This window comes from Homarus americanus, unplaced genomic scaffold, assembly GCF_018991925.1.
Source record: "Homarus americanus isolate GMGI-L3 unplaced genomic scaffold, GMGI_Hamer_2.0 scaffold50281, whole genome shotgun sequence".
In the NCBI taxonomy this organism is placed as follows: domain Eukaryota; kingdom Metazoa; phylum Arthropoda; class Malacostraca; order Decapoda; family Nephropidae; genus Homarus; species Homarus americanus.
Genome location: NW_024742338.1, coordinates 3,733,574 through 3,758,552, shown reverse-complemented (window position 1 = coordinate 3,758,552; position 24,979 = coordinate 3,733,574). Strand labels below are relative to the sequence as shown.

At 41.3% G+C, this 24,979-nt stretch overlaps 2 protein-coding genes across 7 annotated transcripts in view; one reads left to right on the top strand and one right to left on the bottom strand.

The window, feature by feature from the left end:
• Nucleotides 1–9,429, bottom strand: part of LOC121876732 (dedicator of cytokinesis protein 1-like) — a 64,945-nt gene extending 55,516 nt beyond the window's left edge. For all 6 annotated transcript variants that reach the window (XR_006090806.1, XM_042382090.1, XM_042382091.1 and 3 more), the window contains exons 1-11: nucleotides 9,292–9,429; nucleotides 6,565–6,716; nucleotides 6,146–6,271; nucleotides 5,604–5,749; nucleotides 4,533–4,650; nucleotides 4,014–4,106; nucleotides 3,003–3,158; nucleotides 2,174–2,325; nucleotides 1,798–1,908; nucleotides 855–978; nucleotides 152–361 (exon numbers count right to left, since the gene is read on the bottom strand). Coding sequence is in view for 5 of the 6 variants with exons in the window: in XM_042382090.1 (XP_042238024.1) it covers nucleotides 152–361; nucleotides 855–978; nucleotides 1,798–1,908; nucleotides 2,174–2,325; nucleotides 3,003–3,158; nucleotides 4,014–4,106; nucleotides 4,533–4,650; nucleotides 5,604–5,749; nucleotides 6,146–6,271; nucleotides 6,565–6,716; nucleotides 9,292–9,337 (1,434 nt within the window). In the remaining variant the exon portion in view is untranslated. The remainder of the gene's footprint in view (nucleotides 1–151; nucleotides 362–854; nucleotides 979–1,797; nucleotides 1,909–2,173; nucleotides 2,326–3,002; nucleotides 3,159–4,013; nucleotides 4,107–4,532; nucleotides 4,651–5,603; nucleotides 5,750–6,145; nucleotides 6,272–6,564; nucleotides 6,717–9,291) is intronic.
• Nucleotides 9,430–15,680: 6,251 nt separating this feature from the next.
• Nucleotides 15,681–24,102, top strand: LOC121876861 (actin-binding Rho-activating protein-like). The gene is made up of 6 exons (XM_042382340.1): nucleotides 15,681–15,856; nucleotides 16,004–16,099; nucleotides 16,668–16,831; nucleotides 17,868–18,018; nucleotides 18,431–18,523; nucleotides 23,344–24,102. The coding sequence occupies exons 1-6, from the start codon at nucleotides 15,824–15,826 to the stop codon at nucleotides 23,458–23,460; spliced, it is 654 nt and encodes a 217-aa protein (XP_042238274.1). The 5' UTR covers nucleotides 15,681–15,823; the 3' UTR covers nucleotides 23,461–24,102.
• The last annotated feature ends 877 nt before the right edge of the window (nucleotides 24,103–24,979 follow it).

Below are 24,979 nucleotides of genomic sequence, written 5' to 3'. Positions count from 1 at the left end.
TTTCTGTCTTGTAAGTTGTCTCTCTCTTGAGGAAGGCATCAGGTACAAAGTCAAAATATATGGTAATTATTTCATTACTTGGATATATTTATATAAAATGCTTGATGCATACTGTTTACCTTAAAACTTACTGAACTGTTCTTTTACTTACTGGTATAACTTCTCCTCTCTCATTGCAAATTCTGACAGTAACTTCAACATTGCGGTCACAGGTCTTGGCTCCTCTTGAGAATTCCCCAGATAACAGAGTGACATACAGGTCATTGCGCACATCTCCAGGCATGATCACGTCGGAGAGACCCAAGCGAAGAGCTACAGGAACGTCCCGAAGTGCAACATAGTGTGGATTGTCCTCTTGAAGCTGACAAAGTGAGATTATTGTAAAGGCAGGCATGTATAAGTGCTCTAAAATAATGAGTAACCAATAACTGGCCTCTGGCTATACTATGGCACCTTTGGTAAAATATTTCCATCAACCTCAACTATTCAGGCCAGGAAAGGCAAGCACTCAGCTGAAAAAATGCAGCCAGAAATTAAAAACCTGTGGAAATTTTGAAAACTGAATTGAAGTATCAGAAAACAGCAACAACACTCAAAACTAAAAAAATTAAAATTCTCAAGAACTATGTATATTAAATGCTCTCAAGAGAATACATGATCAACGTCAGTGTGAGAAGGTTTAGGATGTGAATGTGAAAAGAATGTCTATATACATGCTGAACTGTTACCCTGCACTGTCTATATATAAGATGCATAAATATTAAAAGGTATGATTTTGCCAAATAAACATCTAACTACCTCTCACCACAACCACATTCTTCATCATACTTTCAATCAACATTCACCGATAATACCTGTTTTATATCTCCGTTAATTAGTTGAAACGTAAACCAGATCCCCTGAAATCCCGTCTTGTTGTCTCGCACCACATCACGCGACAGTAGTTTCTTCATATCCAGTGTCTCCTTCTCACCACACCTGCAGTAGAGACACGTATAGTTAATTTCTACGGGATTAACTTTTGAAAGAGTTCCCCCCTAAAAAAATAAAAGACTGGAGCTTGGAGGTACATATACGATTACATCAGTACCTCCATACATACTGTACATACATACACGGAAAAGAAGGTGAGGTATGGTCAGCCATCACCATCACCACTCCACAACACTCCCACACCATCACCACTCGACACCACAACACCTCCCACACCATCACCTCATCACACCACAACACTTGTCACACTATTACCACATTCCTATCATCTTTCCACACCCTACCACCACCAAGAGGCTAGCTTAAGTGATGTAGAGTACAGTAATGTGTTATGCTTCTGTACATCTGGCAGCATTATAATGCAGTACTTTAACTTAACGGTACAGTACAGTTTATAAAGTACTGTACTGTATTGTACTGTGTGAGTGGAATGAATATCATACAGCCGGTACAGTACCACACAGACCATCGCCGTCTGAGAGGAGTTATGTCACTCCTGATTACCATGAGCACTTAGATAATGTACTGAATGGCAGCCACAATGTTGCATTGCCATTGTAACTTGGAGAGTAAGATGCTTTAACCTGTGTTCAAATTATTTTCATTCAGGTTATGGGGGTTGACTGACAAAGATAAGATGCATTGTAAATGGTCAAAGAAAAATATTGGCTGCATTTATACTGTTCAAGAAAGGTCCAGGAATTACTGCATAAAGAATCTTTTATTATAAATACTCATATTAACAAAAGTATTCACAGCACTGAAGTATAACAATAAGGAAAAAAATTGCTAAGCAAAACTCACGGGTAGAATGTGGCAAAATGGTCTTCGTCCTGTGTGCCATTTGCAGGCACCGTGATGCTTCTTTGTTTCGTGATCAGCGGTGTAATATCCATCATTAAAACACCAAATGGTCTGAAATGTCAACATTACTTATACTGTGCATCAAGGTTTCATTCCTTTCTATAACTAAAGAAAGTTGGCTAAGGATAACAGCATCCAGTAAGAAAAATATATTCCATCCATCAAATCTGGTAATACACTGTACTACAATATATAAATGCTTGATGAGGAAGGCAATAAAGTCTTATATTAATTTTCAGTTTCTTTATACACCAAATCCCAAACTTTCATATAATGTTTCTCCCGCATTCAAGTAAACCTTAAACTGCACACTGACCTTCTCATCGAGTCATTAGTATAGATGGACTTCTTGCCCATCATTGACGAGACCCTGCGAGGGTCTACTTCTTTACTGGCCATTGACCCTAAGCGAACCACTGAACCAATCAGCCACACCTGATTGTCATCAAGGGTTGCTGTGCTCAAATCCTGCAATAAACAACAAACTTAGTCACAGTTTTACTAACACAACAATATCCTATCAATGACTTCCACATTTTTAATAGTGTGTGTGTGTGTGTGTGTGTGTGTGTGTGTGTGTGTGTGTGTGTGTGTGTGTGCATCTAAAGGTTTAATCATGTATATATAAATGTGGAAACAAGTGTGCCTGCATGCTGTGTCTTAATTCTTGAAAGTGCATAGGCATGTACAGGTACAAATTTACTTTTATACAATACTAATGAATAAATGTCTTTGCCCATGTAAACATAACATAGATGTAAGGATAAATGAAGATGTTTAAATGGACTTTAATCTTACTGCTTGCATGGAAACATTCTTGCCTTTAGTAATACAGAAGTTATCTTTGAAGCTAATATCTATACCATCTGTGTGAACTAATGTCTTCTTGCTATAATAAAGAGGAGACAGAATTAAGAACAAACACACTCTCTCCTTGCCTTTGCTGTCACTTACTATTGTAACTGACGTGTTCTGCTATGTTATTCCCTCCCACAACAAGGCACTAAATATCTTTTTTATTTACACCTGTCACCTCCCACAACCTACCTTTACTCACAAGCAGGATGTACATCACAGCCTAAATAAGTTCTCCATGCTTACAAGGTACGGTATATTTACTTACAGTATACAACAAGTTTCCTTACCGTAAACAGACACTTTAATTTGAGAAGTAAATCCGGATGGCTATTGTACCCTTCATCAGTCCAAGGGATGATGAAAGCTTCAGTAAGTGGCTTTTCTCTGCCTTCTCGAGGATCTCCAATGTACAACCCTAATGAAATCTCGGAGGGCTCAGGAACCTGGCAAGAAATACAAAATAATTAGCCGAAGTGTAAAAATATTGTATTGTCAAGTCCAAGGAAGTATTGTATTCATCTTCACATTCTATGCCTCCACTCCACCTTAAGACTTCTTATGTAATTCAACAACTTCTTTTAAGTTTTCCTATTCTTCTGTATATCCCCTACTGAACTCTGAAGCTCTTAAAATACAATGTCCACTGATTTAAATAAATTTTCATTCTGGTGTTTTATATCCACACCTCCAAAACATACACAAGTTGCCTCACTAAACACACCACACCACATCTATCTGTATTATTCCCCTAAGAACGTACCTGTCATACAAGATGGGTAATGCCTCATTAAATAATCTTATTACATTAATAAAGTTTAAACTTCATTGAACAAATTTACCATATCAATAGGAGTTATGCCTCACTGAACAGTTATAATATCAATGAGGGTTATCACTGGTCTTGGCAATGTGGTCAATGTCTCCACTATTTTTCCTGGATGTTCAGGAAAAATGCCTTCTCTGTCCCCTCTTAATCAGGCCTACTGAGGCATTAGCTTAATGTTTTGGGCCAAAAAGAAACACCATATTGTAAAACAAGACATATGTTGGGCAATAAATACAGTTTGCATAAACAACACCAACAAGTGATACCTGCCTGGGGACATTAAAGTATATGTTCTAACAGATTTACCTCCTGACGAGTCAATGATAAGCCCATCATAAATTCCCAATACAGTATATGAGTACTGTACTGTACAAATTAACATCTCAAGGATCTGTAAAACATAAACATGCAAACAGCACATTTGAAGGCCCAACACACTTTCCTCTTAATTTTGGGTTGCCTGAATTCTTACCTTAATAATAATATTTTTTATTGCTACTAAGGCTGTCCATGCCAAGTGCGATTTTCTGCGCACTGATGGGGCTCGTCCATGTGAGGATTCATGCTGTAAAAATATATATACTGTACTATATACTGGAAGTGGATAAAAATAATATTACTTCAGACATACAGAACAATACAGTACTTTTCAAATTCTTCTAAAGGAAGTTTTGAAGTTTAACATAAAAATATACAGTACGGTATTATAAATACAATAAGAGTAAGGGTCCTTGGAAAACTGCATTGTCATCCCATACTTTGGCTTTACCTGAGCCATACATAATCTGGATTAGTACTGTATACTGTACTGTACTGTATTACACTTGTATATACTGATCATTTGGATTAAAAAATACAAATCATTTACTTTATAGGGGCCATAATGACCATTGTAAAGAACGGGAAAATAGTATTAACATTTTAGGTCAAGATGTGTGGCCCCTATACCAAACTTATACAACTTGAGGGTAAGAAATACAACATTCTTTACCTTGCGTAGTTGTGCAGCAGCTTCATCATGGTGTCGGAACAGCTTGACAGCTGAGGTAATATCAGGATTGAGAATGTTTCCATTTTCATCCCGTACAACTAAATCAAGCCCCAACTTACTGCAATGCATAAAGCCATTAACCTACTGAAGACTGAGGTTATCACAACTCATGTTCAGTACAGTACAGTATTGGCAGGGTTTAAAAAAAATTCAACTGTACTTCAAATAATTGATATTAGATGATACTGAAGGAAATCTAGACATCCAATGCTTTACAAATCCTGTCAATGTTGTAATCACTACACCAGTGGTGCATGTATAGTATACACACTATACAAGAATCCGTTTTTTAAGTTGTCTGTGTTACACAAGTTTCAATGAAAACAGAAAGGCCAAGAAACAATATACATACTGTACATGTACTGCAGTTCATTCTTTGTTGTACAGGTATTAATTTTTGTCACTGAACATTATAAAATGACATTCAGTACAGTACTATGTACAAGCAGACCCTGATTTACAAGGATTTGATTTGCAAAAATTTGCAGTTATGAAAAAAATAAATTGTCCCACACTTTGACTTATAATTGAAAACTCTGAAATTACGAGAAAAAAAATTAATTAGTAATAATGAAAATATGCTGAAATAATTAGGTTTTCTTTAGTACCAGTAGGAGTGTACTGCACACCACAGTACACTTAACTCCTTTTACTCACTGGCCAGCTGGTGAATCAGCAAAGTCAGCTGACCCAGAAAAGTTTCAACCAACCAGAAAAATCTTGTAAACCTTTTTCTACGATACTACACTGCAGTATGGACAGGTAGTATTGATCCCAATTGTTAGCAGTTTAGCAGTTAATCGACCAATAGAGAACACACCCTGATAGTGTACAAGGGCACTCAGTTTACTGCAGTGTGTGCATAAGGAAGAAACACAGGCTTTAACTCTGGGTGGGAATCAAACCAATACAGTAGTTTAGCATACAAATATTCTACCTAAATTCTCACTCTTCCAATTAAAATCCAAAAACTCTGAAATTATAATTTATACATTGTTAAAAATAACTTACGCATTCACTCTGTCAATTCCAAGTGTGATGCGATGCTTAAGCTGCTTGAGTTCATCTCCAGGCAACTGACCACACAAGATCTTACTACGATGTACTATGAGCTCCGTCATGGTGTCTCGTAACAGTGTGAACTCTTTGCTCCTCTCCTGAAAAATTATAAGAACATAATTCAGGGATACATCAGTAAGCTCAAGAATTAGTTTTTTACAACATTTGGCTGTACCTGTACTGTATATTAATTCCGCGCTCTTCTGTAGATCACATTCACACTAACATTCTTCATTGCATGAGACTGTACTGTGCCTTCACACTAATGTTTGTCAGATCTCCACCATCCTATACTTCACCTTTATGCTACAACTTACTTTTATATTAATAAACTTAGGACAGTTAAGAGGTTAATACTGAAATAACAGACACTAAGTTAAGACATGGATGGGCCTCAGCAGGAAGATAAAACTAACAATATGTCAAGATATTCAAGTACACATGAGTTATTCAAATTGTCAACATATAATTGCCTAAAAGTTATTCTTACATACCACATAAAGCTTTCGTAATAGCACCCCCCATTCTCGTAGCACAGCTGTGACTTCTTGTACAATGGGTGGGAGGCGAGCTGTCACTACCTCCACTGGGCCAGATTTGTCCACAATACAGTCTCGTACCTGACCATCATCACAGGGGGGGACATTGTCTTAAAGTCGCATGCATTATAAAGTGCTTCATTTAATAACAATATACAAAAAATATATGTTGTGAGTTTTGCTTTATTCTTGACAGGTAAATATTACAGGTAACTAATGTATCTTTACCTGGCAGTCTATTTAAACATCAGGTAAGTACAGTATAACGTCTTCATCTCTCTTAATGACCATATGTATATGAATGAATTTATTCTCCTTTAACAAAAAAAAAATATTCCCATCACTTACAGTAACTTAAATCAGTTAGGATTTACCTGTATATATGACTTGGGGAACACCCCTCGGAGGGCCTTGTTGTCGAGTGTGTACCCAAAGAACCAGCCCCCAAGCTCCTCCAGAATTTGAACTGTGTTGCCAACATTGAGCTTGATGCAGGCCTCATTAATACCACTGAAGTTATAGATGGCTGAAAGAGAAGTTAATTATGTGATACCTGGCATTAGATATTACACAAGTTTCACAGTCAACATTTATGGTCTTAACAGTAAATCAGTTCTTCACACTATTTGTACATCTACCAATTTTGGAAGAGTTTAAAGAAAGTGTTGCCATTTTACTTCTAAGAATCTTTTAAAAGAAAAATGATTCTTGTTGGCTTATATAATGTAGCTAAATCAGGTGATGGAAATTTAAAATAAATGAGAACTAATGCAAATCATGTTTTATATGCTTTCACTAGTGGGTAAAGCAATAAATCTTTACTAAATCATTACGCTGTACAGACACCATGATATTTCCCAAATTAAAGTTCACTACAGTATATCATGCCAACCTTTTGTTAGCCATTTTTCCCAGTGACTACCAGGATATAAAGGGGGATACTGTACAGTCCGATGATGAAAAAAAAAAAGTGTCCCCCAAACATAAAAACACATTCACATAACATAGAACTTGACAGATTTTCACAATGGATGGTGCTAGGGTGTAAAACATTGCTGTCTGAGAGTCTACCTAGTTTATACAGTACTATAGAGGGGCAAGGGGTGATTTAAACAAAGTTTATAAGCACCTCAAAGGACATCACTCAGTCAACTGTTCATATCCGAAATAGCAGAAGCCCACCCCATTAGAGGTCACTGCCTTAATTAACTTAAAGAAGACACAAGTACAGAAAATTTTCAGAGCAAACTTCTTTGGAGTATGAGTTGTGAACTGTTGTAATAAAGTGGCAGTGTGTGTGACAGTACCGACTGAGACCATTTGAGGGCAGACTTGACTAATATTGGTACAGTTTAAACTTCATAACTACATGTTCAGTACTGTATTTACCAACAGAGCATAACAGACACAACCAACCGCCCAACTAGAAAACAGGCCAACCAGTGGTGAAGAAGATGATATGAAAAATGGAAAATATACGGTTAGATACAGAATGAAACAAAACCCTCGTCACAAAAACAGTGAACATGGTAATGTTTTGTGTTGACACAGATTAGTGTTCAAGATGAAAAATATGAATAATAATATTATGCATATTGTACATTCTCGCCATTTCATGGGATTTTCATGAGGTAAAGAAGCATCTATCAGTAATCTTGTATTTAACGGATGCAAAACCAAGAACACCATTGTTGATATTCAGCGAGACTGGTAACTTTCCAAAGAATCAGATACTGGTACAGTACCTTATATAATTATCATTCATAAAATGAGCCAAAATAACCGACATAACCAAACCTTCCTAAACTTGAGCTTTATCTAAACATTGTTACATTATATAGGTTAGGTTAGCTAATTATGTTTTTTTATGAATGATAAATTATGTATATAAACTGTAGCAGTATCTGATACTTCGGAAAATTCCCAGCATCATTTTTACAGTTCCTGGTTAATGTGTAATACTGATGCAGAGCATTACCTACAGTAGGTTGGTTTAATGTGTGTTGTCTGCTACCATTTATGGTTAAGGCCGATGCCTCTTTCAAGGTCTGTAAGAGTAAATGATGGCGACTCTTGGCAAGGACACTTTATACCTGTTTTCAATAGTTTATAACAATTATTTCAGGTAATGTATGAGAACATCACTACCACCAGAAGGAGTTGTTTGATTTCATTAATTTTTTCCACAAATGTTCTTTTCATAGTACAGTAAGTATTTAAAAAAAAGGAAACATTTACTAGAACCTAAAGGAACCAAGCAAAGAAATCTACCTTACCTTGCCTAATTTCCTAGCCAGGGGGCTGATCCCCTGCAGTACTGAACAAATTACTTATTTTAATATCTGGTACCAATGAAAGCAACTTTGTTGAAGCATTATTGTGTAATTTTACATTTTTTTGGACGTAATAGTATGCTTAGACCAAGCAGGTCGGTTCTAAACAAACAGATGACACGCAGAATTTTTGTAGTAGTTTACGGTTAATAATTCATTTCTTCACGTACAAAGCATGTAGAGTCATCTTTTCAGTGTCAAATGATCAGTTTTTCACAGCATTTTACTCCGCAAATTCCTTCATACCCTGCCCACTACAGGTAATTATCATCGTAGATAGGCAAAAAATAAATAAATATATAAAAAATATTTATTAAAATAAAAAATTGTCACCTCTTTTAAATACTTACTATAATAATATGAACATCTGTGGAAATATTAACAAAATCGAACAACTTCTGGTGGTAGTTGTTCTTACAAATTACCTTATTTTACCTTCATTCCATTAAATTAGATGATAAACATAACTTGGAAGAGACAACTACACAGAACCAGGTGGCGTCTGTCTCCTGAACCTTTACCAACCTAAACTGAAGCTATGTAGTACAGTATATGTAAGTGTTAACTGCATTCATTAAAAAATTACAGAATAATATATCTAATGACCTCTTAATGACCTCCTCTGGGTAAAAACAGTATCTTGGGTTGTTAAGAGTGGGGGACGAGTAGTAGTAGTGTATTACGTCAGTAGTTTTTGTAACTAGAACGACGCCCTTTCCTCTCCCTTTCTACCTCTGATCTCTTCTAATATAATATCTATCTACTTACCAACGCCATACTTCTCCCTGTCTCTGGCCGGTGTCCAACTCATCATAGAACCGCGTACATTATCTAGCTAAAGTTACTAGTTTCCGGACCACTAGCTCTGCATCCTGTGTATTTGTAAACTAACTGACCCAAGATAAACAATAGATACATTGAGATCAACTTTAAAAAGGATCGAGAAGTTAAAACAAGTGAGTATCTATAACGTTGAATATATTCTTAATGCCTCTTGGTGTAATAAACCCTTTATAATAAGCATTCGAAATCTCTCAAAAGTTGTTATCACTCTAGTGCTCATACATATAGGCGGGTCAGCTGGATGTCTAATGTTGCCGGAAATAGAAAAACTTTGCGAAAAAAATTTGATAATAATATTCTCTAGAGCGTAGTAAACATGGAAAACAATCTTACTCGTGGAAAACATAAATAATTTAACCAAAAGTACAAAACAAGTGTTATATTCAAGTCTTTTCTCACTGTTAATGCAGGAGAGGAAGTTAGGATATAGTTGCTTCTGTGAGCGTCATTACTTTCTTTTCACCTGACACTTGATACTATTTTTTTATTTTGTCTTTTCCTATGTGAATAAAATTCTTCAATAACTATCATAAAAGTCGCTTATTCCCTTAAATATTAATTCGGATGCAAAATATATGGATGATTTTATGATACGAAGCGGATTTTGTACAGGGGCGTAACCAGCTAGAGGGGGGGAAGGGTGTGTTAGAGGAGGGGGTTGGGTCTTCTTCCCTCCCCAGGAACCATATTTCGGAGAGAAAGGGCGCATAATAAATAATTACACCGTTATATATGTACAAACCTTGCCTTAACCGGCTAGGCACTACTGTAGAGGATGTGAACATAATTTTATGGTACAGTCACCCACAAAAGTCCTGTCGCCTCTCCTCTTGGACCACGAACCCTGAGATTCACTCGCGAAACCATTTATGGACAGAATAATTATCACTGTCTGCTACTTCGGGTTCACGATTCTGACCGGAACAGGTCACAACCAGTTTCTCTATCAAATAATTCGAAGCTGAAACAAAGAAATACACAGAAGATGACGCTACAGCAAGAGAAGAGAGTTTCTATACTGTATTATTAACTAAATACAGTAATGTTGCACTGCGGTAGTGACCCGTGAACCTCAGATATTCCAAGCGCAATGTGTGTTGAATGTTACCAAAAAAAACTTTCAATAATAATCCTGTAGACATACTATTACTGATGAGAGACCAAGCGTCCCTTAACAAAGGACCTTCCTCGAAATAAGCACCTGACAGCTCTATCGGCTACCCTAATCTAGTTGCCTTACTGTTTACCACTGTTGTTTACTTGTACTGTCTCGGCACACAGGAAACTATTATTATTATTATTATCGCCGCTGGCTTCAACTACAATGCTGGCGTTGCCTTACCCGAACAAACATTCAATATATCAGCCTAGGACCACGTGCGCCCCCCCACCCCCCCACGCAACCTGTACAAATAAGATGCCCTGATTCTGCTGAGTGTATGGTTTAAAGTGTGGTGTGGCCGCCTGGCCTCCATGAGGCAGATCGCCTTCTCAAGTGATGCTGTGAGGACCATGCAGCCAACAGCCCTCTGTGGTAAACACCGACTCCTATTCCTGGCCGAGTTTTGTGCTGGAACAATTTACACAGTACTATTGTCCCTTGGAACACCATACTGGTTCGCATTGACCCGCACTTGTAAGTACAGCCAAAGTGATGACATACCCCTCAGTACTGAAATATTGCGGACTAATTATGCCTACTCGTTTCTGCCTTATCTGGAGAAATAAGATAATGCGGAATGAAATGTAACTAAGATTAATAGAGTTATGAACTTTGTATTATGTCACTATGCTTAATAATCAATTGTAATTAAGATGAAATCGTCTGAGACTAACTATGTATCAGATAGATCACCATGTAATACTAATGAACGCCTTGTTCGCTGCAGGTTTTGATCACATCAATAAATATTGAATGCGTCAAAAGGCGAGTTTCAATCATTCCCTTCGACTTGCCCGTCACCTGAACGTCCTTAACCAAGTCGTTTACAATTATTATTATTATTGTCACCTTTTTTTAGTCTCTCAACATGACAGCAAAAGTTAACACTCAAATTATCATAAACAATTTGATTGCATATCTTTCACACTTTAACATTTGCATTTTTTTCACTTCATGAATAAATATTCCCCACTGTTAGTCTTCTGTTAACTCACTGTCTACTGTTAACTCGCTGTTTGTCTACCGTCTTTAGCACTTTGCCACATAAAAGAATCTCAAACACGATACAATTTGCAAAGCTTGGTAATGCAGTTGGTGACCAAATGGGAAAACCTGTGAGGATCATGTGCAGGTGTTGGAGTGTTGATTTATGTGATATGGTGTATTGAGGTTTGAGACCGGTGGATTAGATTGCTTCCTCCCCCAGCTTTATTAAACCTAACATAACCTTGTAGTGGACTCCATCCCCTACAAGGGACTACTGAGCCCCCGCACGCCTACCAGCCAATCAGCGTACAGCCAGCGGTGCCGATAGACCTACTCCCCAGTGCGGACGCACACGTAGCAACGCTAGGACCTGAGTGCCTGGCCTTCTCCTCTGTGATTGGCCCTCTCGATAGAGACTGTCTAATGACTGCTCCACCCTACAAACAGAGCTGGTAGCAATCTCAAAGGCCCTACAACACGCTGCAACACAACACAACAAGTCCATCATAATTCACACGGACTCGAAATCGGCCATGCAGGCGCTGCAACACAGTCAACCAAGAGACAACGTCCACATCATAACCTCGATCCTCGCACAGCTACAGGAATTCCAAAGACAAAACCGCCCAGTCGTCTTACACTGGATTCCCAGTCATGTAGGGATCGGAGGAAACGACGTGGCAGACGAAGCAGCCAAGGCAGCTACACGTTCTAGTAGCGTACACATCCAAGTTCCAGCAAGCGTGCAACAGATCAAGAATCACCTCAGAAAGACTAGCAAGCTCCACATCAAAAAGAGCTTCCTTCACGCATTCAACGCTGGTTCCCAATCAGCCAAGTGGTACCTGGCGGCTACAAAAGGGGAACCACCTTTCGCGGACAAGAAAACACCAAGACAAACCCAAGTTAGCCTTCATCGACTACGACTAGAGTACAAGTGCTCCTGGCAGATGATCGGAAATGACGTCATGGAATGCACCTACTGTCAGGAGCCAGCAGCCAACCCACTTGAACACTATCTCCTCGACTGCGAAGTCACACAAAGCCTCCGAAACAGAACTCAAATCTCCCAAGAAACACACACAACACCAGCGGCCACTCTAACCAGAAAGGCCCAAACAAACCACATTTACCACCTTCTCCGGGTCATCACACGATACCCACCACCCAGATAGCTTAGAAAGTATCCTCTCCCAGCAAGTGCGGACCCCAGTTCGGGGGGCGCGCCACTCCGAAACTGACCACGTCCAAGAGTGGGGGTTGGTGGTAAGCGCCCACTGATCGCGGGTCCGCTCACACTTGCAACCTGCAGTATCCTTCCAAATCTGCAAGTAGGACCACCTCCAATCCCAATCCGGTCTGGCCGCTCCAGGAGCTCCAGCCGGAACCACCAAACAGGCCGCCTATAGGCAAAGGCCCGTGTCGGACTACGGTCCGACAATCTCAACAACAACAACAACAAGCCTGGGAGACCATTCTACTCTGACCTGCAGGACCAGCAAGATCTCCCTCCAGCACCTCACCACCCAGCTCCCTCAGAGAGCTTCTCGCCCTACAGGAACTCTGAGCAAGCTACACCTCACCTAGTAACTCCTTAGCACTACTCTGTACAACAATATATATATACAGAACACGCATCGTGAGTTTCTATTCTACCTCATTCCTGAGTGTGAGATATCTACATGTACGTACGTTGTGTGGCCATACAAAGAGATAATAGACATCTAAAGATAATTAACTACTGGCCACAATACAGTACGCTACAACCTCACCTAATACAACGCTAACCTCACCTAATATAACCTAACCCCCAGGTAGCGTCAGGGTGTTTAATCTTCAGGTGTTATAAGCTGGGTGATTAATCATTGATACTGTACCAGGTATGATGTAATAATAATAACAATAATAATAATTAACGGTTTATTGAAAAAGTCGGCAGCCCGAAGGCTGAAAATATACATTGGACAAAAATAACGTATTACATACAAAGACATGGGGTGGGTGGGTCGCTTGACAAAAGCTTTCATTACTAAAAGAAGAAGGAACATGAATTGAACTTTGGGGCCAAGATAAATGTTGGGGGGGGGGGGCAAAACCAAACCTGTGTACAACTTGCAAGATGCAGTTTTTAGCATTATTACACCAATTTGATTGACAAGTGTTAAGTGACGTCTCTCATGACGCCAACCTAAAATAATCAGCATATGGCGGTATAATGGCAACGCTCTTATTCCACTAATCATGATTCATTGGAGTATTGACACACTTGAACATACATTATCTCTAAAACTGTATTATTGCTCACATAGTCACATAAAGGGCGGGTGTACCACATAACAAACATTGAAAAATATAGCAGTGTCTTTACAATGTATGTACAGTACATACATCAGCGAAAAAATGAATGATCACTACAGTCCATCAGTTATATTATTGCAAAATGTAGGCCTAAAGCATTCTCATGACATATTAATTATATATTCTTATGATATATAATATGTCATAAGAATGCTTTAGGCCTACATTTTGCAATAATATAACTGATGGACTGTACTGATTTACCTTATACTGTACAGCTCAGCTCAACTACAGCCACTTGAACTGAATGATTGAGATTGACTGATTGTAATATTACTCCTAGTTAAAAAATTACTCACATGTTCTCTCTAAACAGACCTCACTTAGCAAGTAGAAAAACCCACAGTGGCAGACGAAATATTTCTTTCTGGGTAGTTTCGGTGACAAATTCGACAATTACTGTCAGCCTGTCACCCTTCTCATTGGAAATACAGAGTGGTAATGTTCATCACCGACAAGGCAGTTTGTTTATATACACCGTGATGTGACCCCACCCCGCATATCTGCACCCTCCCAATTCCTGCCCTCCGGGCCTCATCTCACCTCACCCATGCCTGCATCTGGCGTGCGGCGCGCCCATTGCCTGAGTCACTTGACTCACTTCCTGGTTTTGGGAATGTTTTTGGAATTATAATTTTGAGAATAAAAGTGGGGGGGCCAACCCAGGGGCCAGCCCAAAATCTGGGGGGGGCAATGCCCCCCCCCCCCCCGTAGAATCGTCCCTGGTGGTGAGGTGTTCACGTGGTGTAGTAACTCGATATGTGTGTGTGTGTGTGTGAAAGCTAACAGTTTCTCCATAATAATCAAGTCATCACAACTGTACACCACCACCACCACCACACGCTGGCGGATCCACCCCGCTACCTCAACACACACACGTGCTGATTTTTAACACAGCACGGAAGCATTGTTGCCATTCAATTTTCAATTTCAATTGTTTATTCCTTGAGAGAGGAAGTGGGATCCTAGTGCTGTCACTAGGTTGCCATTAATGGGAGGAAGAGGTGGTGGTGGTGGTGATCACCTCCCTTTCATCAACCATACGGCGACAGTCTTTCTCCTTCTATCACAAACGTGCAGTAATATTCACCGTCTCCTAGCACTATAACTGCACGGGTTAGGTTAGGTTAGGTTAGGTGTTTAATCATCAGATAAAATAAACTGAGGTGCTTAATCCTCACGTGATCTTGTAAGAATGGGATAGAGACATTATTCTACCGTGTTTACAAAGTCCTTTAATGTTTGTGTTTCCCAGTCCAACATATCTCTTTTATTTTAAGTATTCTGTGGAAAGTGTAGATAACTGTATTCTTCATCGGACATGACGAAGAATGCAGTAGGTTACAGGAAGTAGTGGCGTACATGCGGATGTTGTTCAACCTGTAACTTCCGCTAAGTGACTAAAACACAAACATCAAGGGACTTTATAAACACTCTAAGGACCCGCTAGTCTACTTTATATTTTCGACTTGTGAATTACCCTTATTTGTTTAATTATATTTACGTTACTGCCGATGTTAATATGTACACGTCACTCGTAGGTGGCACCGAAGGCCAAATATATGAGTGGTTGTTTGCTTACGGTCTCCCATCTGGCGCCAAAACACACATGAAGGAAGTGGAGAAATAGTTATACATCTACCGCACAGTTTTCTTAATATATCCGTATTATAATATATCCCTATATATTCCTACTATCATAACAAGTACAACTAATACAAAAATGTAGTTCAATGGAAAGAAAAGGACATAGAATAACGTTGATTTGAAATTGTTTCCACATTTTCCAAGTCTTTTTCCTGCTATGGTGCAGAGTGGGGAGCCTACTGGTGCCAAGGACCTGTAGCATCTGGTGGTGGTGGTGATGGTGGTGGTGTGAGGTCGTTACAATACTCACCACAGCTGTACAGTGTCTGGTGCAACAACACATGTGAACAACAAGTGTGTCTTATGAGTGATATAGACAACATGGGCGATGCTCATGTAAGTACAGTTTGTGGACTTCCGTGTTTGTTTTTCTTTATAGATTGTGTATATATATAGAAAAGTTTTACGAATATTTGTGAAGTTGTCTACAGTTTGTGTGTACTTAGAGAAGTTTGTTACGATGGTTAGCTGTCTCCCCCCCAGGTGACTCGTCCACCACCCCGGCCTGGGAGCTTGGAGGAGAGGAAAGCTATGTTGGACAGTAAGATGACCAGCGACAAAACCCAGGATATTACCCAGGTGAGTACGATGACTTCACCCCTTGAGTACGATGACTTCACCCCTTGAGTACGATGATTTAACCCTGAGTACGATGATTTAACCCTGAGTACGATGATTTAACCTCTTGAGTACGATACATTCATCTATCCATACAACCATATGTGCATCCATCTATATGTCCATCTATCTATCCATCCATCCATATGTCCACCCACTCACCTATCCACCCATCCATCCATCCATATGTCCACCCACTCACCTATCCACCCATCCATCCATCCATATGTCCACCCACTTACCTATCCACCCATCCATCCATCCGTATGTCCACCCACTCACCCATTCACCCACCCATCCATCCATCCATATGTCCACCCACTCACCCATTCGCCCACCCATCCACCCATATGTCCACCCACTCACCTATCCACCCATCCATCCATCCATATGTCCACCCACTCACCTATCCACCCAACCATCCATCCATATGTCCACCCACTCACCTATCCACCCATCCATCCATCCATCACATTTCATCCTCTCTCACAGACGTCTCCACATTAACTGATTGATTTCTTCCCCACAGGATCAGCCATTTGCCCTCCGTCACAGCAGCCTGACAGAGAAGAAACAGCTATATGACCAAAAGGTGAAGGTACACAGTGCTAAGATGGGCGCCAATCCCTTCAGTGGCTCCTTTAAAAACACTCCTAAGACCACATTATCCCGCGACGACCCTAACTACGGCAAGTGAGTATGTGTCGACCCTAACTACGGTAAGTGAGTGTGTGTCGACCCAAACTACGGCAAGTGAGTGTGTGTGGAGCCTAACTACGGCAAGTATGTGTCGACCCTAACTAAGGCAAGTGAGTATGTGTCGAGCCTAACTACGGCAAGAGGGTGTGTGTGTGTCGAGCCTAACTACGGCAAGTATGTGTCGACCCTAACTAAGGCAAGTGAGTATGTGTCGAGCCTAACTACGGCAAGAGGGTGTGTGTGTGTCGAGCCTAACTACGACAAGTGAATGTGTGTCGACCCTAATTACGGCAAGAGGGTGTGTGTGTGCCTAACACGGCAGTGAGTATGTGTCGACCCTAACTACAAGTGAGTATGTGTCGAGCCCAACTACGGCAAGTGGGTGTGCGTGTTGACCCTAACTATGGCAAGTGGTATGTGTCGAGCCTAACTACGGCAAGTGGGTGTGTGTGTCGAGCCTAACTGGTGGCAAGTGAGTATGTCGAGCCTAACTACGGCAAGTGGGTGTGTGTCGAGCCTAACTACGGCAAGTGGGTATGTGTCGAGCCTAACTACGGCAAGTGAGTATGTGTCGAGCCTAACTACGGCAAGTGGGTGTGTGTGTCGAGCCTAACTACGGCAAGTGAGTATGTCGAGCCAACTACGTTAAGTGAGTATGTGTCGAGCCTAACTACGGCAAGTGGGTGTGTGTGTCGACCCTAACTACGGCAAGTGAGTATGTGTCGACCCTAACTACGGCAAGGGAGTGTGTGTGTGGAGCCTAACTACGGCAAGTGAGTATGTGTGTCGAGCCTAACTACGGTAAGTATGTGTTGAACCCTAACTACGGCAAGTGACTCAATCTTCATTAGTTTATCTGTGCGTTGTAAGGAGGTTTGTGGTGCTATGTATTATGAGTAAAGGTATGTGGTCACACGATTTAGCAGGTATGTGGCACTGTGCATCAGGTATGTGGCACTGTGCATCAGGTATGTGGCACTACAGTTATCGCGATCATCCAGCCTGGCAGTAATTCACGTTTCCATTACAGACCCGTGACAGGGAGCAAGTCAGAGAGGCGCGGGAAGAATGCTGCCAGACACATCAATGCCGAGGTGGTATTCCTCTGTGACATGATCTACCAGGAGGGGCACGCATATGAGGATGGTACCGCGGTCATTTCCTTCGGCGATCTATTCCAGGTAGGTTAGGTTAGGTGGTGGCACTGATGGTGGTGAAGAATGTGGTAAGAAGAGAGAGCGAGAGAGCGAGAGAGCGAGAGAGATTTATGAGCAGAGAATCAATGTTTCGATCTAGTTCGCGGTGGTATACCTCAGTTAGCCAGAGCAAAATGAATACAGTACCTTGCAGCTGCTTAGCCTTGGGGGGGGGGGGTGGATTTTTACTGGCCATAGACGATCATATAGACTATTATAATATAAATGAGTAGTTTCATATAACTACTAACTCATCCTTACCTAACCTAACCGAATATAAACTAGTCAGAAGGTAAAAAGGAGACAGAATACATCTCTATATAGCATACCATCTCTAACACATACTATGTAAGGCACTAGACTAGACAGTGGATGTAACAGTGCCATTATCACACAGATCTACACACGTATCTCCAACAAGGTGGTGGGAATGCTACTGAGAGCTCGCAAGTACGGCCTGGTGGAGTTTGAGGGCGAGATGCTGTTTCAGGTAAGGACAGATGTCACAGGGAAGATGACTTGCTGTTGTAACCTACGAGATTTTGACATTCTAACCTAACCTAACCTAACCTAACCTATCCTTATCTAAAACTAACCTAACTTAAACTAACTTAAACTAAACCTAACCTTTAACTAATTGAACTAACCTAACCTTTAACTAATTGAACTAACCTAACCTTTAACTAATTGAACTAACCTAACCTAAATTATGCCTAACCTTATCAACCTAACTACTTAAACTATCCTAATCTACAGTACTTAACCAAACCTAACCTAACTTTAAACATGACATAATTTTAGTTTAACTTCGACTCCTTCAAACACATATATACAAATTAATCATATAACTTTACTTAACCCGTTGAGCGCCAGCCAATATTAGACGTAATACACACCCCAGTGCAGGCCATTTTGTTTTTCCTAAACCATCTCAAATGGTCCAGGAAACATGAAAGTCACAAGAATTCACCGCGTCTGTGTGGTAACACTGCGTAGCGAATGGTTGTGGAGGTAGGGAGGGTCTCACGGCGCCATGGAGGTATACTATTATACCTCCAGGCACGGCGCCCATCACGAATCCAGGAAAAAAAGTCAGGTAAAAAGGCACGGAAAAAACCTAACCAAACTTAACCTAACCTACGTGCAATGCCATCTTATATATATTGTGTTGCCAATGTGTACAAGTCATGTGACTTTTTTCCCTGTGGACTTTATTTCCGTCCTCTCCCATCACTATGGCAATCGGCTGAGTCATGCTCCTCCCCCCACGCCACTGTGACAGTTCTCCACTCTCCTCACCGTCGTGTGTGTGTTTCTTTCGTTTTATTTATGGTTATTCCTCCCACATCAATCATTATTCAATTTGCATGTTAGAAAATGAATAAAACACCGCTAGTGTTGATAATTTTTTGACGTTTGCTTATCCAAGTCCCCATTGCATGGGGGACTTTAACTATGGCGACATCGACTGGAGAAACGAGTCAACCCCGAATGACTTGAATAATCCTGCTACTCTTTTTGTAGAAACTCTGAGAGATAATTTTCTGTTCCAACATGTGAGAGACCCGACACATTACAGAGGGGAGCAAACACCCAAGCCACTTGACCTCATCATAACAAACGAGGAGGGTATGGTGGCCAAACTGGAACACCTTGCCCCAGTTGGCACCAGTCACCATACAGTGTTGTCATTCAGATTTAACTGTTACCTAGTTCAAGATAAGGCCAGGCCAAGGTGCAAATATTACAAGGGAAATTACAATGGGATGAGGGAAGAGATGAGGGGTATCAACTGGCCTGACTTATTAAGGTACAAGAACGCAGACACTACGCTGAATATCATAACTAGTAAAATGACCCATTTGATCGATAAATATATACCCAAGACCAAACCCAGTGCTTCTAGGAATACGAGGGGATCCCTACACATGAACCATGCGGCGGTCGACAAAATTAAGAAGAAAACCCAGAAATTCAAGACGTGGGTTGGGTCAAACGATGAGCAAGACAGGAGGATGTATGCAAGAGCCAGAAACCAAGCAAAGATAGAGTGTAGGAGGGCTGAAAAGGAGTTCCAAAGGCTGGTTGCACGCGAGGTCAAGTCAAACCCAAAGGCGTTTTACCGCTATGCAAAGTCGAAATTGAAAACGCGAGTAGGAGTATCAGACCTGAGGCTTGAAGATGGTAGTTACGCAGATTCTGACCAGGATAAAGCTGAGGCATTGAACAGCTTCTTTTCCTCAGTGTTCACAAGAGAGGATGCAACTAACCTTCCTGCGTTTGAGGACAGACGGTTCGACACAGCACTGACCCACATTGTGTTCACAGAAGAGGGTATTAGAAATAAACTGTCCAGGCTAAAGGTCCATAAGAGTCCTGGACCTGACATGGTGCATCCTAGAGTGCTAAGGGAGCTGTGCAACGAGCTTGCAGAGCCCCTGAAGATTCTGTTTTGTAAATGCCTGGATGAACAAATGGTCCCCAGTGAATGGAAAGTGGCTTATGTGAGTCCTATCTTCAAGAAGGGCGATAGGCACTCCACGAACAACTATAGACCGGTGAGCCTGACCAGCATAATATGTAAAGTACTTGAGAGTATTATCAGAGATGCAGCGATGGAACATCTACTACGAAACAACCTTGTAAAAGATTGCCAACACGGTTTTATGCCGGGGCGCTCTTGCTTGACACAATTGCTCAAGGTATTGGATATTTGGACCCATATTCTAGAACGGGGTGGTAATATCGACAATATTTACCTAGATTTTGCCAAGGCTTTCGACAGTGTACCCCACGAAAGGCTGAAAATCAAACTGGAAGGGTACGGAATTCGGGGAAATGTCCTAGCGTGGATAGAAGACTTTCTACATGACCGCAAGCAATGTGTGGTGATTAATGGCACGAAATCGTCATCTGTACCTGTAACAAGTGGGGTACCGCAGGGTAGTGTATTGGGCCCGCTGTTGTTTGTTTGTTTCATAAATGATATGCCTGACGTTGTACACTCCTCCATACAAATGTTTGCCGATGACGCCAAGTTATTTCGGGAAATTAAGAACCAAGCGGACTGTGAAGAGCTGCAGAAGGACCTCTGTGGGCTCCAGGAATGGTCGAAGGAATGGCTGCTGAGATTCAATGTCACGAAGTGTAAGAGGATGCACCTGGGGCGTACCAACGGTAAGGAGGCGTACCATATGTCCCAACGGGATGAAGAAAATGTACTAGTTGAGACTGTGTGTGAGAAGGACCTAGGTGTGTATGTTGACAATGAGCTGAAGTTCTCGGGCCATTGTGAGAAGAAGGTAAATCAGGCAAATAAATTATTGGGTCTTATAAGAAGGTCGTTCAGATATCTAGACGGTCCGTCCCTCGTGACGATCTTCAGGAGTGAAGTGCTTCCCCATCTGGAGTACTGTCACCCCATCTGGTCCCCGAGATATGCTAGGGACTGTCAGTTGGTTGAAAATGTTCAAAGGAGGGCCACCAAGCTGGTGCCTGCACTTCGGCATCTCAGCTACCCTGCGAGATTGGAGCGCCTGAACTTGCCTAGCTTATACTACAGACGGGCAAGGGGGGACCTAGTTGAGGTTTATAAGCATCTCAGGGGGCACTACTCAGTTGAGTGTCCTTACTTGGAGCTGGCGGACGCTCGCCCCACAAGGGGTCACAGCTCAAGATTGAAGAAGCCGCAAGTCCGGAAAACCGTGAGGGCAAACTTTTTCGGAGTGAGGGTTGTAAACTCTTGGAACAATCTACCAGAAAGTGTTGTGACGGCACCGAGTGTGAGCTCTTTCAAGAGAAGACTTGACCAACACTGGAGCGGGTTCAGGTACATTCAGGAGCCGGTGCATGCCCAGTATTTGCCAACAGTGCGTGACAGAGACGTGACCGATCGCCCGGGCGGCTAGCGAGCCGACCTTTTGGCGAAGAATATAAAGGAAAAGAGTCGTGACCGATCGCCCAAGCGGCTAACAAGCCGATCAGTGGCGAAGAGGATAAAAGTAAAAGTAAAAGTGTCTGTGAATGGTGAAGACTACGGAAGGTGTCCTGGCAACACTGCCACTGCCTGGGTCACATCATATTATTACACTAATAGTTATGAAGAGTGTGATAGTCCTTGAACCATGGTGCTACTTTACACTCATTACAGCACTAACGGGTATCCTTCCTCTTCTTCGCTCTTCGTGGCGTGTTGTAGTAGACGGACACTGCTTCTGTGCTTTCTTCTTGCCAGGTGTTGGTGGTAAAGTGGAAGGAAAGTGGCGACCTCTGAGGCGGAGAGGTGTGTCACGAGCTGGATTACGAGGTGTTACATGGTGTTCTTGCCAGTACGTCTGAAACATCTCCCTCACCACTTCAACACGATGAAGTATTCTGATCATAGAGTGGGTCATTATCAGACTCAGAAAAATCATCTGGAGTAAGCTCTGATGTAGGCTCATACTCGACAGCGAGTTGCGAGCATTCCGGCTCAGTCAGCCTGGAGCTAGAGCCGTGTGACGTATTTTCATGCAGAACACAAGTACCTGCCCTTGACTCCCCAACATTGGCTAGGACACAAGACCCGAAAATGTAAGGCATAAAATTGCAACACTTGCTAAACATACAAACACCTAACATAAATATAACACCCAAGACGAAAATTAGCTGAAACACAAACATGAGAAAACAGAAGCACTTGGGTTGAGCCCCAAGACCTAGCATCCTACTACTACTTTCCAATTTCCTCGCCTTTCTTCTTGCACTATCCACCAACCCCAAGTCCCTCCAAATTCCACCATCATTCTTCAAGTCCAGTTCCCGCACCACCAATCTACGCACCAACATCAAGATCTCTTCACACTTTACTTCACCCTTCGATTCGATTCGATGGCTGGAGTGAGCATGACTCACATGGCCCGGGAAGCAGCACTGTATACCAGTAGGCAAGGAAGGGGTGATAATGCAGCTCTAGGCGCATCTCGCTACTACCACAAATAGCGCTGGTCGTGGATGGTCACCCAACGGGATTAAGCGCTCGACGGGTTAATAATCACAGTCGTCAGGTATACAGGTGTGTCCAAATATAAAATAACTATACCTTTATATGTGGTCAGCTGATCCTCCTTCATTAAGCTGAATAAAAAGCTTGAAAACAGTGAAAGAAAAATGCATTAAAATACTTCAGCATAATGGAAAAATATGGAACTATTATATCCACAAACTCTTAATTGTTCTTCCTATACTCGCTCCAAATAGTATCTATCTATCTATCTATCTACATATCATTATATCTATCTTTTAATCTTTCTACTTATCTTCCTCTGCCAGCGACGTGATGATGACGTGCCTATCGCGCTGGTGAAGCCTATTCAAGAGATCCGTGACGAACTACACAAAGATCAAGAGTTCGAAGTTGGCGTCTGTCACAAGGCCGACTCCCGCTAAGCTCTCAGTATCACCCAGCTCTCAGTATGAATGTATGCAAGGCGTATGAACGTACAGTATATGTCAAGATGCAGGTGTGCAGGTGTAAGTGGTGGTAGCCAGGTGTGAGGACGAGGAAAAAACGAACCTTGGATAACGTGTAGTGGCTAGGATAATCACACCTTAAGGCCGTTCGGTTAACATGTATTGCGTCAATTTTTGCGGCATTATACAAGGCTAAAGAAAAGCGTTCAATCTGCATAAACATGACTAACACGCACACACACTCACATGATCTTTCTATTATGCTCTGTTGTGAGGGCGCTTTAACATACAAAAACATTATGTGGTATATGAGGTGAAGAATATTTTTACTTACTGACGAAGATATATAATGGTAAAGGAATGTATAACTTATTTTTGTGACATGATTAACCGTATTGTATAAGTTGGATGATATTGGCACATTACGCTATCACGTTAAGAAGATATTACTGGATAAATTACCCTTCGCTTATTATGAATAAAGCCATTAGTTCAAAGGTGTACAGTGTAGCCTATTTAGCCCAAGTATAAATATGTGTGAGTTATAGTGTTTGTCCGTGAATAATATTATGTATAAAATATTATTTTGTCTGAACATAAATATACTAAATATTTTAACACGTGTTTTTCTCCGCTAAAATATTGTGATATTTTCATTAACTTAAATGTATGAAGTTTTTATATATTATATACTGGGAGTTAATTTACAGTGTAGCCTCGATACGGACTTCTCTCCATATAATCCGTGAGATGGGGGTTTCACATCTAACGGGCCCTCGATATAACCCCTAAAGGGATACGTTTGTGGCCAGCTGAGTGACGTCTAAATTTTGTACTGCTGGAAGACAGTTTCATATTACCATATTTTGTATTGTTAAAACCTGTTTTCTTAATTTTGTTACAGAATATTTAACTAAGCGAGTGACTAGTGCAATTATTTTAATGCAGAATATGTATATGGTGAAAATGAAAGCTCAGGTACATTCAGGAGCCGGTGCATGCCCAGTACCTACCAACAGTGCTTAACAGAATGGCAGTACATGCCCAGTACCTGCCAACAGTGCATGACAGAGACGTGTGTAGTGGACGTCTCCTCTACAAACTGCGTAGCTGCACACCACCTGCTAAGGTCTTCCCTAGCAACCAAGCGTATCCTCATTCCAATGCCCGCCGTATCTTAGCAACGGAACTAGTCACCGGCTACTTCTCGGGTTTTCCCAACATGACTCATAGAGGACTGGCGGCCGCTGCTGGGTGTATATAAGCTCTGTCTCTCCATTGAGATTCATTCTGCCCATTTTCCTGAACAAGCAACATCTCCTCCAGCAAGCTCCTAGCTGTCCAGCATTCATTCAATCAGGAGGCCAGCAACAGGCAACATCTTCTCTAACGAAGCTCCTGCACATCTACCTCCTTCACCAAGCTACTCACCGAACGTCTCTATTGACCAGCTCCTCACCACACGGCACCTCCAGCACCAGACTGTCTATCATAT

Bases quoted from the DNA above. Each gene is read 5' to 3' on its own strand.
- LOC121876861 (XM_042382340.1), top strand. From the start codon at position 15,824: ATGAGTGATATAGACAACATGGGCGATGCTCAT. The intron at 16,832-17,867 runs GTGAGTATGTGT...TTTCCATTACAG, and splicing joins GACGACCCTAACTACGGCAA to ACCCGTGACAGGGAGCAAGT. The intron at 18,524-23,343 runs GTAAGGACAGAT...TTCCTCTGCCAG, and splicing joins AGGGCGAGATGCTGTTTCAG to CGACGTGATGATGACGTGCC.